This window comes from Poecilia latipinna, unplaced genomic scaffold, assembly GCF_001443285.1.
Source record: "Poecilia latipinna isolate Pla-1442-1.1 unplaced genomic scaffold, P_latipinna-1.0 Scaffold237, whole genome shotgun sequence".
NCBI lineage: Eukaryota > Metazoa > Chordata > Actinopteri > Cyprinodontiformes > Poeciliidae > Poecilia > Poecilia latipinna.
Genome location: NW_015112853.1, coordinates 783,487 through 802,126, shown reverse-complemented (window position 1 = coordinate 802,126; position 18,640 = coordinate 783,487). Strand labels below are relative to the sequence as shown.

Sequence of the window (18,640 nt, the reverse complement as noted above, 5' to 3'; positions counted from 1 at the left end):
AGCATATAATAAGCATTGTATTTTTAAAAACATAAAATTAACTAATCCTCTCATAATGTAAAATGGATAAGTTAGCAACAATGATTCATTAAATAATTGATTTTCTTTGTATTTATTTCCTTTGGGTTTTTTGCAAAATGTAGAAGTGTACTCATGTTTTTATCTACCTGGTTTAATTTCTATGTAACCACAGATTTTTCTTAAAATCTGTGGTTACATAGGTTAAATAGTTTTATGCATTTAGTTTTATGCCTCCCTAATCTTACCAAACATGGAGAACCAACATCTGCTTTTATCAGAACCTGGATCCAGAGAAAGCCCTACTAGTTTATAAATTATGGATTACTTATTCTTATTAAACATAGCGGACCATTAAGTAGTTTTATACTTTTACTTTTCTCTCTTTCGTTTGGTTTTCTTGTTCTGCTTGCAAAGCATTTTAAACTGCTTTGTCCTGAATATGTGCTACATAAATAAAATTGCCTTCTCTTACCCTAAATAGAGATTGTATTGTCTGATCTTAAACCTAATACGAAGGGTTTCTTGAGCTAGCACAATTCTTGGTTAAAGTCCAGAGCTTGAAGTTATTGCCGGTTCATCTTACTTTACAGAGTCCCTCTAATGAACTGGCACAGTTTGATCTCCCACTAAAAGTGTCTCATTGCTCTCTTCTTTTCCCCTCAGAGCAAACAGTCCCAGCTGTGGTCCTCAGCACTGCTGCTGCGTGACTCTCGGAGTAAGGAGCAGGAGAGCCATCTCTGTGTCACATTCGGACAGAAACACAGAGGACATTTCGGTACTTCCAGAACAATATGTCTCCAGGTGAGTCTTTGTAACGGAGTCAGGGACCTGGAGCGCCGCGAACGACGATGTGAGCATCTAACGACGGCGGCAGACGGCGCGGTCTGGACACAGGTGTTTGAAATGGGGTATGATGAAGAGGATTCAGATCTCATTCTACATGCTCTTTCTTCTGTTGCAGGAATTTGCAACAATACCATCAGCAAGGACATGTTTTAAATATTTTAATTTCAGATCATGTTTGTTCATCTTCATTTCATTTACTTTAAAAAGCCATCAAGCCAAACAACTTCAAAGGGACTGCCAATATTAAGTGAAGAAAGGTTTTGTAGATACTTCGCAGTATCCTTTGTGACATACTAATATTGATGTTTTTATTTCATCCATCGACCCTTGGACATGTAACCCACTGACTTTGACTATCTGTGGAACCTGAAGATATAGGTTAAACACCTAATAAATAATTTTAGCACAAGGCTATAGAAACCACTTTCTGACTCTGGTACATTTATTAATTTGTTTATTTCTCAATAATTTATATGTATTTGGATGTTAAGTTAGCAATGTTTAAGTGCAACTAAATTCACCAGTGGTGTACATTAGTGATGCTAACGGCATTTAACTCACCAACAAATACTGTTCAGGTCACTGCTGACTGTTTTTTCCTACCAGCAATAGATCATTTGTCCTAATTAAAGTTTCTGTCTGACAGTTGTCTCAATATTCTGGTCCAACATGGTATTAAAAAGTTAAGAAAGCTAATATGACATTATGTTGGTGCGTCAAATAAAACATCCATAGTTTTATTATGTTTTTCTGACATCAAGACATCAGTTGTCAAGGAAACCCAGATTTGTTAGATTAACAAAAACAAAGTACTTCAGTTTAAACCTTTTTAAATGTGTTGCTCAGGACTGAAATATGGACAAATATATCATTGTATTCTCTCATTTTCAGTTTTTTTTATTATATATAGTACAATGATATGTCAAGGTAAGCTAAATATATTCTTAAATGATTTTAAGAATACATTTTTAACCTAAAATTTAATCACTTTAATTCAAAAAGTAGCACCAGTGGGAGTTCACTTACAGGAGCAACACAATTTCAATAAATAATTCAATATACATTCAGATTGTGATGTTTTGGAAAACTAATCCATCACCTTCAGTCTTATAATGTGAAAAATTTTTTATTCAGTTTAGTTGACACCAAAATCTCATACCTTCACAACTGCACGTATTCAGGCACGAATCAATCTCAGTCATGTGTTTGTCTAAGCAAACAAATGTACAGAAATCACACCTGACCTCATTCGTACTACAACTCACTCTCAGAAGGCTAAACCACCGAGCTGTGCAAAGGTTAAACCCATACAGTACGTACTCACAAACACACACATGTTAAAGCCACAAAAAATGAAAACATTTTCATAATAGCAGGTTCAGCAAGTGTTCATTTATAGCTGCACTGTTGCAAAACTGAAAGCCAGTCAAGCTAGCACATACCTTAAGCCCTCAATATGAAACCCAACAAGATTGTATTTCAGAGGTTCTCAGGGACTTCTTTTGTTTTCTAAAAGTGAAAAGACTATAAAATCTAAACAACAGCAGAAAATAAGTTTTTCATTAAACAATTAAAAATGTGTTTCAGCTTTCACCGAATGGTGTGCAAATGTCATTTCTCAGCAGTTTGATTAGTCCTTAAATTTATTTTTTTCTGCGCTGCTTTCATTTTTTGTGTCCGTGAATCTTAGCTGAAATTAAATATTTTTACATCATCGATGCTGAGACAGCTAACATAAAAACGCTTGTAAGTGACATGTTGAGTAGCGCAATTTATCCGCGTTGTATTTTTACCTCAGCCCACACGCTGAGCAAAGTGCCAGCTCTTGGCCTTGAGAAGCACACACACTTGCAGAATCACAGACGCGCATGCAGACACACACCCTTATACACAGCAGGTCAAGCCCAGCCGACCACGGCAGCAGCCGCAGAACATAAACAACTTTCACACACTGTGTGAATCAGCTCAGCATTTCAGCATAGCTTTAGATAAATATATTCAGCCGCACATATAAATATATGCAACCATAATTACTCCCCGGGACCTGCAAATGACCGTGACGGGAAGTCGGTTCCCACAGTTTCAGCAGCGTTGCAGGCCCAGCCCAGCAGTACTGGGAATCCAAAACTCGGTTCACAGAGAACACTGGGACAGACTGGAGAAGGTGCTCAGTGAAAACAAACAGCGGTTTGCCAGGTTGAATGCAAACCAGAGCAATTTATGTGTGCAACTGAAACTATGTTGTGGCGAAAAGGTAACCCAAAGGAAAAACCAGTTCTGAAGTATCTAATTAGACCTTCTTCTGTCAGCCATTCTCACTTTCTCCGCTCACAGACTAAAACACACACCTCTCTCCCAGCGGGCAGCAGCTGTTGGGGTGATAATCTCCATTAGCTACTGAACTGGCTGCTACAGACAGTGCCATGCAAGTTTAGTTTCTCACCCTCCTAACACCTTCATCCAACAGAGAACCCCAGCACAATGTCACAAAGAAACCTTTTTTCTTTTGTATTTTACAAAGAATTGTTGGAACATCAAACCCACTGGACTTGGATTTGTTGATGTTAGAAATACACAAACTCATTTAAAGCATTAGCAATCTTTTGAGCTTCGTCACAAGTAAAAAGGTTTCTTGTGCTACAGGCGTTCAGTAGAAATCAAATGAGCGACAGACATAAGAAAAAGAAAAAAAAAACAGCAGCATGACTTACAGTCTGTGAAGCTTTGTCGTTCCCAGGAAAAGCAGCTCAGGAAACACGGCCAGATTATTCCGATTCAGGCGACTGCAAAAACACAAAACAAGATTAGATACAAGAGTGGGCTTAAAATATAGATGTGGATAACTGCTATTTTTAAAAAATATATATATTTTGGTTTGTCTTGATGCTAATAATAATGGCAATATTTTAGCATTTCATATATATATATATAAAACATTAAGAGCCCACTGCACCGAACCCCATTGAAAAACTCCTGGTTATTCCACCAAATATTTATTTCTGAACTCTTCCTGAGTTAAAACATTAGTGTTGTTTCTAAATTAATATGAACTTGGTCTCTTTGCATTATTTGAGGTCTGAAAGCGCTGCATCCTTTCCGCCGTTTTGACCATTTCTCATTTTCTGAAAATAAATTAACCCAGCAGTCTTGTTTTTTGACAATGGAAGAATCCAGCAAAACTGTCAAGAACATGCGAAACTTCTTGCAGAAAAAAACCAGACAGGAAACCGAACCTCTTTTTGCTACAAGGCAACAACTGTGTCACCGTGGATCCTCTGAAGAAATGCATTGTTATAATTAAAAAGATCACTTCCAACCTAAGTCTGATGGAGGTATGAATAATCCTGGGATTACCTGTACATTTATGCAGTTTCCCAAGCTGGGAAATAACAAAATCACGGCTGTCGCAATGATTGAACAGTTTCCTTAAAACAATTTCAAGTGGTTGGGTTTTTGCAAAAAATAAATACAAAACTAATGGATACTATTTCATAAATGCATGTGTTCATGGAAGAGTACATCTGAAAAAAAGGGGAAAAAAAAGTTATCCGTGATTTAATGGGTTGAGCATAGCCGGCAAACAAACACTAAACCTGCGAAAGATGAAGGGAGGAGAGGGGGGAGAAACGCGAAGGGAAGGGGTTCAGCTGAAGGGGGCGATGGGGAACGTTATTTCCACAAAGACGAGGGAGAGGAGACGATGTGGGAAAAACAAACAGGCAGTCTGGCCGGGCTACCGAATGTGTGAAAAAGACCCCACTGAGTAAACAAGGCCCTCACAGGGGAAGAACCCACAACAACTCATCATCACATACACACACACACGCACACACACAGAGAGAAGAGTTGAGAGAACTCGGGCGAGTTTAATAATCTGGGTGCGATCATTTAACCCCGGTTGAGAGGAGTGAAGAGGTTTGTGTGCCAGTTCATGTTGGTATGTGTGGCCGAGTCTTAAAGTGAGTCAGAGCAGAGTAAGGCAACAGAGTGACACATTGAGAGACGGCCTGCTGAAACAGTTTAACCCTGACACACACACACACAAACACGTGACAGGGCCAGCAACGGATGCTCTCTGGACTGCTACTGGACACAAATGAAGTGAGGAGAGTAAATACGAGAAAAACAAGAATGAGTTAAAGTTGAAAGAAAACCTGTTAGAGGCTGAAAACAACGACGTCGCCCAACAGCAAGAGCTACGCTGGCATTATTTAGACCAAAGCATGCATATTCATGAGTCAAAACGGCCTAATCAAAGTGCAGCTCATATTTAAATTACATTTAAAGCTGGTAGAGACATACCATAGAAGACTGCAGCTGTAACTACAAATTAATTCTGGGATGGAGGGTACAAATGCATGCCACACTTTTCAGATTTATAAGAATCAGAAACATACAAACAAGTTCAAATACTTGTGTAAGTCACTGTATTTATATTAAAAAAACTCTCCAAATTGATACAACAAAACACCGACTCTATTCAAGAATTTGAAGATCTGTCATTTCTCCTCTCATCGACTTTTTCCTCTTCTAACCTCTGCGTTTCACCTCTTTTTACTTCCAAATATGCCGAGCTGGACTCTCCTTAAATAACATCACCCTCTCTGCATCCGTCTTCCACCCCAGAGCGCACAGACGTGCAAAAGACGCTCGCGCACACGCACCGACATTCATGTTCCACAGTTACATCAGAGGCTGCTTAAATATTTAACGGCCAGCAGAAATGATGTTTCTAAATTATTCACCAATCTTCCGTTAAGGCTCGCTCTCGCAGCTAAGAGCTCCACATGGTCCCAGAGAGAGAGAGGCCCACTCCCCTCTGCAGCTCCTGCTCGGCCATCAGAGCCCGTTAGTGGGCTAGACATCCCCCTGGGAGGGTGTGTGCTGGAGTGGCGATGCCAGAAAGGTGGTATGAGCTCATCCTCTTAAAATAGTCTCACAGTGCTGTCAGACTTGGAGAACCAGATAATGAAGTAAAAACACAGAAATCAAATCTTGTCTTATTTGCTGAATCTCGGGGGGGCTCGATGAGTTTATTGATCTGATGAAGTATCGATCTGTTATTTTTGCAGTATATAGTAAAAAAAATATATATATTAGATTAACCAAACTTTACAAATTTGCTTTCTCCTCCTCACAAAAACTTCCCTGAGGTCATGAATTCTTAAATTTAATTATTGATAGTTTCCTCTTTAGTAAGCTGCCTTTTATCTGAATGAGTATTCAATAATGCAAAGTATCAAAAATCTCACAATGCAGAATGGAACAGGAATGAAATGATACATTTACATCAAGTAACTCCACCAAAGGTTTTTTAGTGGGGACTTTTTTTTTTTTTTTGCATTTATTAATTATTGCAGTTTATGTCAATTCTTTTGTTATTTCTATGTAATGTGTTGTAATACATTTTTCGACCCCTAAATACAAATAATTTCCTTTCACAGTTTATCTCTCACACTCTCCCTTGTGGGAACGCATTCAATCCGTTTTCAGTAAAATGAAGCACAATTTTAATTACCTCTCAGGGTAGCAACAACCAATGTATTTCTAGAACTTGCTTAGAAAGCTAATAAAAGTTTTTGTCACAAAGATAGAAGTGAGCAACTAGTTTGCCAGCAGCTGGAGAGCAGAAATCATGTTGCATTTCCTCCTTCACATATTGGATTTATAAAGCCTGGAATGTACCTTCAGACCATTGCTTTACTTTCTGATAATTTTGTTATAGGCGTGTTTATATAACCAATGATAAACAGATGTTGTATTAAGTGAAGCATTTGTTTGTGTATGGATGAGACCATTCAGTGTTTTTGCATAATCTGGATCCACTCGTATCATAGGTTTCCTCTATCCTGACCTAAAAACACAATACTAGGCACTAAAAATACGACATCAAACGTATTTTTAACATTTCTGGATTTCAGAATTAAAGTTCATTCAAACAAACCTCTGTCTAAGCTCTTCCAAACAGTCATGAGTGGAAATGGGAATCTGTTGCCTTTCAATGCAACCATCCGCAAAACCCCTCACGATGCTAAGGTGTAAATGTGATGACGCGCGCAAAACTGTGAATTTAACAAAAAATTCTTTATCTATAAAAATTGCAAATACAAAAATGATGATATAAAAATCAGCTATACATTTCCTTTTGCTTTTGCTCCAAAAAATGCACGTCATACTCGGTCAAAAACTGTATTGCTCCGTGTCTATGCAATCCTCCTCCCGTCAGTGTTTTGTTCTAATATAATATAAAGCTCAACAGGAAGTAGGCTTTTCAAAATAAAATTTCACAATAAAACTGGCCTGAACAAATATTAACCTCCTTTAATAACTATGACAAAATTAAAAAACAAAGCATTGTACAAATAATTTAAATATTTCTCATCTATGGCTCTTAAAGGTCTGGTTCACATAACTGGGATTATCTCTGTCATGTAACATTTTAATATACGCATTTTTAGAATTTTCTTTAATCAAAAACAGATCAATAAAGAAGAACTACTTTATATTAGAAGCATGAATCTAGCTAGGAATGTGAGCTATTAATCCTGTAGGCTGAACTTTAACAAGTTTTTTTTAACAGTGAACTTCCACTAAATTATCTGTAAAATTATTTTTCTATAACAATTAAAGTGTCCACAAATAATGTTGGCACTTAAATTTCACTCGTATTTCAACATATTTTTTGGGAAAAATGTTGCGCAACAGATGACATGTAACAACTATTTGCTCAGATGAATCACTTCCTTTTCCTTGTTCACAGCTAAGTAGATGCATTCATTTAAGAAATGCTTTCGGTTTTAGTCACTTAATGTTTATTTGAACGTACAAAGCTCAGCCAACACCGGATACCTCCGGGATTTTCATTCCGCGTTGTTTTGCGCTGCCCGCGCCAAGCTGAGCCTCTTTGTTTCTCAACCTGAAAGAATGCATCTTTGTCTTCTCTGGGCGTGTGCATGCAGATGCAGTAAACAGCCACTTCCATGCTCATTTGTCACTTGTCAAAGTCTGGCTGAAAGTGAATGAAGACGGAGTGGCCAGTGGGTCTGAGGTGTGAGAGTGACTCCAATGAGTTAATGTCACACTGCAGCGTGGCGATAATCCTCACAGTCATAAACAGATGCTGGGAGGCCAGTAACCGCACAGTAAACACACCCATTCTCTCTCAGGCATATACAGGGCGCCACAACGGTGTGCCGAAGCATGGAGATGCAAATGAAGTCGTAAATACGCAGACACATGAAAGTTGAGCAGCTCAACTCAAGATTCTAGGTGGGGAGAAAAAAAAAAAAAACAACCTCAACCATCATGTATGACCCTGAAAGTGCTGTTGAAGCTTTAAAGCTCGTAAAGAATATTTAACGCAGACAGACGCGTGCAAACTTTTGCGGATAGTTCAGTGACTTCACCCAGAACCACTTTAACCTAACTGTCTGATCTGGTTTTACATCTGTTCCAAGAGTGTTTACTGTTGGTTCACATCTGTAACTTCTAAAATGAACAAAGATCCATTATCTGACAAACACTTACTCCATCCTATCTCACAATCTCCTAATTTAAAGTTCAGGTGAGATAAAATCTTTGCCTGAAAACACAGATATGCTGAAACCTCATCTTATCACCTGACTGGCAAATTCCTTTGCTATCAGCCAAAAAATCCAACATCACTGAAGGGCTCTTCCTGTAATTGGTGTGTGTACAGCTACATGGGCAAAATGTGCAAAAAAAAGTAAGCACATATTATCTACTTTAAAAAGTTATCCACACAACACTACTGTAATTTCAGAAGAGAGAACGCTGTGTGTTATTTCTGACACCTGAATGATGGTGTGCAGCAATCGGTGGGGAAGGGGCATTACTGTGTACACTCTAGACTCCATTAAGCCTAAGAAATTCTGGCCTCTCCAACAGTTTTTATGGGTTCTCATTAGAAGGTCTTTAAAGAATAAAAATGGTGTAAAGGAAATTTTAACATTAAACTATGTCTGTGTAACCTGAGTGTGCCTTTTGGACCTAATGGTCCTTATTGTGTGGGAGATTTCAAGGTTCCCTGCTCATTAAAAGCAGACATAGTGAAAAGGATGTAATTATTCAAACAACTTTACAGCTAATCATTTAGCAGTAATCCAGGCCGTTTCTCTGAAATCCACCATCTAGTTGCAATTCTGTTTTTTTCAGGCTTGTATAAAACAAGCACAAAGTTTGTCCACTGTCTAATTCCTGCTCCCAAATTTCCTCTTTTTTTTTAACCTGAATATTTGCTGGCATTTACTCTAAAACATTTCTTTAATAACATTTGTCAATTACAGGTAACTTTAAAAAGGTTTTTTCTCAGCTGCCATCCTCATCGTCTCACTACCTTTAATTGCCGTTCTCTTTTCAGAGCACTCGGACTCTTAACATCTTTAGTCTCTCCAAATTCAAACAGAGGTGATGCTTTAATCCTTTAACATGCAAATGAAAGATGTCAGGATCAGGAGCTCCTGATCTTTCCCATTTTATAACCTCGGGGGTTTGAGATAGGAATTTGTGACATTCCTACATAAACAGAACAATAGAAGGAGAAACCCAGATGGTTGACAACGGTGCAAAAACATGAGGAGAGGTTAAAGAATGAATGACAGGCGAGCGGAAGCGTTAGAGGGTTTTTGGGGCCCCCCAAAAACCAAGATAAAACCAGTACTGACAGAGCAGCCTTGCGTAAGCGAGTGCCTCTCTGTGAGTGTATGCATACGCACATGCATGTGTTTATATGTGTGCATGAGTGTGTTGTGACATGTCTGCCTCTCTCCCCCCCACCCCAGTCTAACCCTCGTCTCCCCTCTCCACCCCCCCGAGACAACAGGCCCACACCTGACCCAGCCCCGCACTGCCTGGCCCTCCAGAGCCAGTTTCAGAAAAGGATGAGAATGGGAACTGTTTTCCACCCCTGTGGGGGGCAGTCAGTGTGGATCCATCAGCCCAGCTTAGGGTCTTCTACTCTGGGTAGCGGTGCCCAGCAGGTTCCCTCTCGCCCCCTCCGGCCCTCGAGACGACAGAGGCCTTTGAATTGACCCCCGGACTCCAGACTCCAGAGACGTGCCTTTGTCTGGCATCTGTGGGGGGGTATTGATGACTGACTCCATCTTTGTGTTTGTGAACATGCCAATCTACAAGCACTGCATTACAGCACTATGACAGGACAGCCATGTTGTATGACAACATGTCACTGGGAAGATGTAGCGTTGCTGTTTAAATGAACATGTGCGTTGAGCTTCTATTGCATATGGATGCATGAGAGAAGACATTTACCGGCTCGTACCGCCGCCTTATATCATGGATTTTCAGTCAGATTTCTCTGTTGAATGCAGGCCATACGCGGTTAAAATGTTTCCTTCTTGTCCGCTACTCTGTGCAGAAATTCCTAGAACTGCTTTGCCAGGCAGTGCCGTGCAATGCCTGCAAGTGAAAAACTAGCACATTCCCTCTAATGGTCCATAAAGCTCCCCATTCTTTCGACAAAGAGCAGCAGCAGTGCAGAGAAAAGAAAGGCATGAGACAAAATGAGTCAAGGAATCATAACAGACAATTCGCTTCATCCCCACAACTTTCAAAGAATTTAACCAAAACAGCAATCAGAACGATAAAATGCTTTCTTTTGATTAGTACTTGGTGCACAGAGGAATGCAGGTATGTTTTTTTTTTTTTTTATAAAAAGTTTAGATTGGAGACTCAAGAGAACAGTTAGACGTAATAAAGTAAGTATTAAAACTCAACACATTTTGCTGAGTTAAGCTTCTCACTACATCTGTACTTAATAAGTACAAGGACATTAAAAATTGAGCAAAACAAAAAAAAAGAAAAAATAAAGTGTTTCATTGCAGTTAAGTATGTGAATGACGTTACATTAGGGTGGCTCTGATCCCAGACATGGGCTCAGGGTGCGAATTATTGATATCAAAATCTGTGAGAAAGTAGTTGTGGGTCCACCGTTAGTAACTTTTTCAGCTGCAACCCGTGTAAGCTTTTTTTTTATTTTTTTATTTATTGTTACACAGTTTCATTTTTCTTTTCACTGTCCAGACACTGTAAAATGTAACTTGTTGTGGGTTCACCCAGCAAATCGGCAGCTATTAACCTTTCACTCCTTAGTATGTCTCCATGTCCATGACTTGCAAAACTGTATAATGGAAAATCAACGTTGTTTTCTCAACAATCTAAGGATTGATGGCAGCAGCACCTTGTCTGGCTGTATCGCAAAACCTTCCCATAATGCTTTGCTCAGATCTTGAGAATCAGAGTAACAGAGAGCAGCTGAAATACTGGTCAGTAAGGGTTAGGATGCTCAAATCAAGGCACTAATTTTGTAAAGCAGGTAAACAACTTTTTCCTTTTAGATTTTTCTGCACAATTTGTAGCAGTGATCTAAATGGGCCAAACTATTAATGAGTGGAATCAAAGCACAGAGTGAAAATATTAATGTTAGACTGATGTGCGAAAAACATAGGATTGCAGCTCAAATGTTTTGACAAAATTATGAGAGTAAAATCTAATTTTTTAGCCGTTTTATCACCGTGTTTAAGCAGCGCACTGCAGCTGACATACAGAAGCTTATTTTTGTATGTGCATCCACTTCGAGGGCAATGTTTGTAAAGAAAATGACCCAGAAATATTCAGTAACATGACAAACCAGTGAGGTCAAAGTAGACAACAGCTTCACTCACAGTCTCTCCAGCTCCTTCAGGTCCTGGAACGCTCCTCTCTCAATTGTGGTGATTTTGTTCTCCATTAACTGCCTGTGAAAGAAACATCAAGAGGGGGTGTGAGACTGTGAGGACTGGATATTAAAAAAAGGGAAGAGATGGGTTGATAAAAAGACACACAGGGTGTCAGAGCTGATGGATGCATGAGAGACCAAACAGAAGGAGAGGCATGGCGATATTGACCTGCAGTTAAGAGAGAGAGAGAGAAAAAAAGGGCAGAACAGAAACTGACAAAAAGATTGAAGGAGATTGACAATAGAGAAGAGAGGGAATGGAAGAAGAGAAAGAAATGATCGGTTGCATTTGGTGCGAAAAAAAGAGACAGCAGTGTGGAGGGGATGGAAAGTCGGAGAATGTTGAAGCAGCAAAAGAGAGGGAGAAAAGACAATCAGCGACAGGTCGATAAGCCCTCAGAATCGACTTTAAAAGTAACCCATCAGTTAGACAGAAACTCATCCATCATCCAATTTGCTTGCTGTCCAACCACATCGCTGTGACCACTCATTCCCTAACACCAGCAAAACTCCAGCAGGATTGTGCCGCTGACCAAGCCCAACAACAAGACACAAACGTTTAATGTGCTGTAAGCATAAGATGATTAAGGAACGGGGCGATAAACGCGACCCATATCGGAGGATTTTACACCGAGAGATTCAAAACAACCACTAATTATGCTAATGCAATTTGTGGTCATGTGTGGCTCTCAGATCATAAAGATCTGCACAATTTTTACATCACTCTGTGGTTATTTTGCATCTATTTATTACAATTTTCCAGTCATAACTTCTCTTTTCATATCATTTTACAAATCTTTGTGGTTGTTTTCACTCCAGCTCAGATTTACTTTTGTCTGGAATCTGGCTTTGAGTTTCTGTGGTTTTATCACACAAGTTTATGACTGGTTGGTTGGTGACTCACATTGCCAGTCAAATCTATTTAAAACTTTGTAAGCAACTTGTCATTCTTAAGATTGATTTGTAGGTTAGTTTGAATCAAAATTCTGGTTGTTTCCATTTCATCTCATCCAACCACCCATTATCTGTCTATGCAGAGTAGGGGTTGGGGTTTCGGGAACGATTGTCCATCTCGAGTTGTAACGGGGCCGGGAATGCCCTATGCAGGTCACCTCCGTCTGGAGAGAACCCACGTAAGCACAGGCTGGGATTCAAACCCAGAAACTCTGCTTTAGTAGAGACACGTCAAAAACAACAGGACCACTGAGGACTAAAGTTGGACACCTCCAGTCTTGTCAATTATCTTCTCTTCTGAAACGGAGAAGCTTTGGTAATACTTGAAAACGGATATTCACAGACATTCCCCCATTCATTCTGCCTGACCTCGAATTTATTCTGGAAAGAAGAATAAACAAAAAATTCAGGTTGTAGATTTGCAAATCTGGTAGAGGAACACCCCCAAAATACTCACTGCTGCAACTGCATCAAAAGATGCTTCAATGGGGGTGAAAAAAAATTAATTGCGACACACTTTTCATACATTTTATTTCTGAAAAATTGTGAAACCATGTACTTTATAAGTTTAATTTGTGAGTGTAAAGGAAAAGTGTTGATTGTTTATCCATTTGTAAAATCTTGGACATGATGGTAATTTAAAAAGGCGCATAATCAATAATTATAAGAATATTGCACATAAGGCGAACACAGATGAAATGTTGGTAATTAAGGTTATAATCCCAATGGAATTCCAGCAATGTGCTTTAAAACCATTCACGTCGCCGCTCAGCGGCGATCAGACTTTCCCAGCAGCAAATCAGAGCTGGGGAACTCTGAACCCAGTCTGATCTTAGGTTTGGAAACTTGTTCTTACTTGACTCTCTCTTTCCCTTTTCCTTCCCCTCCAGCCTTCCCTTCCAGCAGCTGCATTCCTCTCTCCGCGGTTACACCTAATGACCGCTATCTCTTTCCATTCTTGCCCTCCATCATTTCCTCACCAGTGTGTTAATCACTCCAGCACATGGACCCCGGGTCCCAGTGGTTAAAATAAACCCCGCCTGACACTTCCAACTGGCAGATTAACACGACGGCATTAACAGGTGCCAGAGAGCTGCTCTTTGTTGGTCGCGTAGTCTGTGTGCTCAGCGGAACGACCGCTACAACTAGACGCAGTGCTGCATGCGGCAGGGCTTCAAAATGCAGGACGGGATAGGAAACTGTTTAATCTGCCTTGTAATGGACTGTTTGGAGCAAAAGAGAGCACATCAGAGCTGTGAGTGTGAATATCATTTACTTCTGTCTTTGCAACCACCTCCTCACTTTAACTTCAACCTCAACCTCCACTTTTGTACGTATTTACAAAAAAATACAAGCAAATAAAGACCTGCTCACACACGCATGTACACACACACACACCCACACACACACACACACACACCCCACACACAGCGTATATTGATGCAGTGACATCTACACAATGCCATCCAAACATAAACAAAAAAAAACATGTAGCAGCTGAAAAATTCATAATTACAACTGAAACTTTTACGGCTGTGAAAGAAAAGCCACGCAGGGACGAAAACAAGAGCTGAACGTGTCAAAGAAAAATATATTTCTATTGGAGTTGCAGATATGAAATTCACACCATGTCTCAGAACCCAAGAGATCCACACTGATATTTTATCGGTTTACAACTGATAAAATATTGACCAAATCAAAGCAAATTGGTCAATATTTGTTCAGTATGTATGTGGAATAAGTACTAAACTCACAGAGAAAATGAGGTGCAAAAATACAGAAAACCAATAAAATGGATGAAATAAATGAAATCTGAGTATTTTGTGAACAATCCTGCCCCCTGTCAGTGCAAAGCAATATCAGCAGGCTTAGTCTTAACTCATGATTCATTCAAAGGTATTTTTTTTATTAGTAAAGTGTCATAAAAGAAGCATCTCCTGTTACATAACAGCAAACTCTTCCAAGATATCCATAAACTTCGCACTGGTTTTGGCCTATTTCTAAAGGTTCTCATGGTCACCATCGAAGCTAAATTTCGAAAGAGCCTGGCGCTCTTCAAAATATTTTCCACAGAGGAGTCAAAAACATAATCAGTGCTGTTTTGTAAGAGCCAAGTACCACAGAGGGAGTAAAAAAAGGCTTAAAGAAGACAATAAGTTAGTCACTAAATCTTAGCATACTCTACAGCCTCATTTCCACTGAGCGGTGTGGCACGAGCCGATGCAGTTTGGCATGATATTTTATAGTTTGTGTTCCGGCTTGTTCACGAGAGCATTTCCATCGCCAATTGGACTCTCACTGGGCGGGCAGGATTAAAACAAAATGCCTTGCTTTGCATCATACTACAGCGACAACAAACGTGATCGACAAGTATGCCTCGCAACATTTTTCTGTCCCCCGATCAATGGACTGTGTTGGGTGACGCCAGTAGATCCACCCTAAACATACCGCTGTTCTTTGGACCTTCATCTGAAGGGGGCCCAGGAATAATGGTGCGGTACGGGTCGGGTCTTTGAGCAACTTTTACAGTGGAAACAGACAAAATAGCGTACCGAACCACAGCGACCCGTGCCGCACCGCTCGATGGAAACAAGGCATATGTACACACATTGCACAAGACTCCACACATCCACTCATTTAAAGTTTACTGCAGAACATTTGGACAAGCTAGCGGAGCCGCAAATTGTGTTTGGCAAAGAAGTGGCACAGCACAGCATCAATAAAAACACCACACAAATGTTAAAGTTTTCAGATATCAGTCTCATGATGTGGGGCTGCTTCTCTGTATTTGGTGCTGGGTGATTTCACATTATTGAAGGAAGGCAGAATAAAGAAATTTACAGAGACACTCGATAAAAAGCTAAAGATGAAACAAAGGAGCATTTTTTCTCCAAGATAGTCTCAAACACAGATTTTGTTCAGACAAAAAAAATGTAAAACTGCTAGAGTGAAGGTCAGAGTGCATAGAAGAGTCACTTCAGTCCCTTTAATATTTATGTGAGAGAATGGGTCAAACTTGAATGTAACTAGTTATAGTTACAGAAGACTTCTTGTTTTCAACATACATAGTAAAAAAAAATTAAAAAAAATACTTTTTTTACTATGTATTAAATTTCAGTAAGCATTCACTTCATGTTTCATTATTATCCACAACATGTTTCATGCCACTTATTACCCAGAACACAATTCATGGGCTATTTTGTGTTGATTGTCTTTTGTGTGGATTACTTGGGTTGTTACTTACATCTGGTATGAATTTCTATGTCAAGTGGTTCATTACAAGTTTCTTTCTCTTTTCCCCCCCTTTTTATTTCTTCATCGTTGTTGTGACTATATTGTTCTTTCCCCAGTTTCCCCATCTTTTTCTCTCTTTCTTTCCTTTCTCTAGATTTTTAGGTCTTTCCACTTTGTTGACTGGAACAGATTCCGTTTAAATTTGTCTTTGCAAAATGGGGAACATCACATTATCTCCTTTTATCCAGCACTTCTGACATAAGACTGTAGGGCAACCAGACCCACTATAGCCTTTGCCTAAGCAATCATTACAGAACACGTAAAAGAAACATATAATTTACCTATTCACATTTGTGCAGAGAAGAATAAACATTAACACTTAAGCAAAATCAACTTACAGGACTCTCAGATGCCTCAGTCCTGCAAAATCCCCTTTGGTGATTTTAGTGAGGTTGTTTGCATTCAGATCCCTAGATTAAAAAAAAAGAGAAAAGCAGTTATAACAGATTACATAAAAACATAAATATATAAATACATTTTCTGTTGCAAACCCGTGATCTTAATTGGGATGCGAGTCTCGGAGAGAACTGCCCCCCCTCCCCCTCCCCAGAAATATTGTGCGGCTGCACTGAAACTGTTCAAACAAGTTTCATCAGGGGACTCCGCCTGGTAAAACGAGGCCCGTTTAAGTCAAAGCCCACTTGTCCAAATCCGTTTTTGATTAACTCGCTGGTCTCCACACAAACCGACGTGGTCGACGGAGGCTCTGGTAGTGCAACAGTGCGAAACCACCAGCAAGACCACAGCGGCAGCCCCTCCACCCCCAACTTCAGATCCGCGATCTGACTTACCCTGACATTCAACACATGGAGCAATAAATCTGACTGTTTTTAGAGAGAGAGAAAAAAGTATGTTTATCAGCCGCCACATCTTGTGATCTTAAGTGTACTTTGACTCGACAGTTGAAATATTGAAAGCCCTGCGGTTTTCAGATGTGGTCCTTCATGCTTAGCGCGCTGAGTAGTTTTGGTAATGTTTTGGGATCATTTGCGTAATTATCCATCCTTTTCTTAATGAAATCATTATATTAGCATTGTTAGAACAAAACCCAAATCTTAAAACTAGCTGTGAGGATGATAATCACGTTACATAATTGCTACTTAAGTTAATTACAAAAAAAAAATCATAATGCTTTAAAAAAAAAAGTAAATTACTCAGGGACCAGTGTTCCTTAAACTTACAGTCTTTCCGTGTTTCGGGGTATGTTCCTGGGCACGCTGCGCAGTCCTTGGCCGTGACAGTCCACCGTGGTCCCGGTGCAGGAACACTGAGGCGGGCACGGCTGACTGTCTGCTCTGCTTATCAAGACCAGGACGAGGACGGTCCCCAGGAGCAGAAGCCTCGGCGCAGTCTCCAAGGAGCGGCCAAGGCCAACGGAGCGCACAGCTCCCACCATGACTGCGGCAGAAGTGGGTGGCCGATACGAGACCCGCAGAATACGGAGAAAAGCCTCGGAATTTCGAAGGAGCTCACCAAACTCCGCACGCAACGCACTCTGTTTCTTTTATGTTTGCTCTGCTCCTTCCTTTCCAAGTTTGGGTTTTCTAAAAGAAAAACGATGTTATTCTTTTTACATTTGGGTCCTCTGAGTGCGTAAAGCGTGTGAAGTAGGAGTTTGATCCCACTGAGTTATAGAGATGGACCGGGTCTGTGGCTGCGCTACAGCGGCGCAAACTTCCACATGTCCCCGGCATGCGGTGGCCAGAATCCTCCGGCGGCGAGATCTGTGTTAAGTGTCTCCTAACAAGGAAAATGTCTTGATCCTTAATGTGATCCAGGTGCTTTCGAGCAATTACACTTTGCCCGTTAACGCACACTCCAGGTGAGGATGTCTTTGGTTATTAATTCACAGCACGCGTCCGGCGCTAGAGCAGCGGTTGCGCCAAGTTCGTCCTCAAAACTCTGCAGTGGTGGAGATATTCTGATTCCGATGGGATGTCAATTGGAAGTAAAATGAGTGCCAGAAACCCGGCGAGAGACCAGCGCGCAATACTATAATCCAACTATGCGTGGTGCGTCAAAGCGCTGCTCTCTGTAGTGTGTGAGAAGGAGAAAGGCAGGCAGACGGGAGCGGGCACGTCTGCTACTGCGTCTGTTTAGGCATCTCTCTCTCTCTCTCTTCCTCTCTCTCTCTCCTTCACATACACACACGCGCCCGCGCACTCACTGCGTATTCCCTCAAGGTAGCAGGAGGTTTCAAACAGGCTGTTGGTCAAACAGCAACAGTTTGACCTCGGAAGGAGACTAATTCCCTCTGCAGTGTCCTGATCACCTGACACCATTCAGTTGGTTAGAAAAAAGCTTGTTGCTGAAATTTAACTTGGAGTAAACAACACAACACCTGTCCACGATTCATTGATTTAGACTACATACGTTTCAGTCTACTGTGATTGTTAACCATCGAAACATTATTAAATAAGAAGTTATTAATTTAATTTAAGCTTAATGTGTGCATGACTCAAAAGGGGTTGTAGATATGCAACTTGTAACAAAAAATTTAAATTATCACGGATAACCAACTTGGTAGTCCATTGTCAAAGGCTACTGATATGGTGTTGGGTTGGTTTGTCACAACATATGAAGCTGCCTGTTAAGTGGTGCTGGATTAATTATCACAATTTATGACATTAGGATGTATGACTGGTTGCTGCACAAAATGGGGCTGGTTGTCACAGGGTGGGGTGGGTTGTGGTAGAACAGGTGTGTCAAATAGTGTCCAGCAACTTCATTTCGTCCCCTGACCAACACAAATTAGTTAATATGACAGAATTA

At 40.3% G+C, this 18,640-nt stretch overlaps 1 protein-coding gene across 11 annotated transcripts in view; it reads right to left on the bottom strand.

Moving 5' to 3' along the window:
- slit2 (slit homolog 2 (Drosophila)) overlaps positions 1-17,968 on the bottom strand; it is a 112,975-nt gene extending 95,007 nt beyond the window's left edge. For 9 of the 11 annotated variants that reach the window (XM_015032329.1, XM_015032334.1, XM_015032330.1 and 6 more), the window contains exons 1-4: positions 17,050-17,967; positions 16,207-16,278; positions 11,568-11,639; positions 3,579-3,650 (exon numbers count right to left, since the gene is read on the bottom strand). In XM_015032329.1, the coding sequence (XP_014887815.1) occupies positions 3,579-3,650; positions 11,568-11,639; positions 16,207-16,278; positions 17,050-17,264 (431 nt within the window). In that variant the 5' untranslated portion in view covers positions 17,265-17,967. Of the gene's footprint in view, positions 1-3,578; positions 3,651-11,567; positions 11,640-16,206; positions 16,279-17,049 lie in introns of all 11 variants that reach the window. The other 2 variants (XM_015032339.1, XM_015032340.1) reach the window with 1 other exon arrangement.
- Positions 17,969-18,640: the final 672 nt, after the last annotated feature.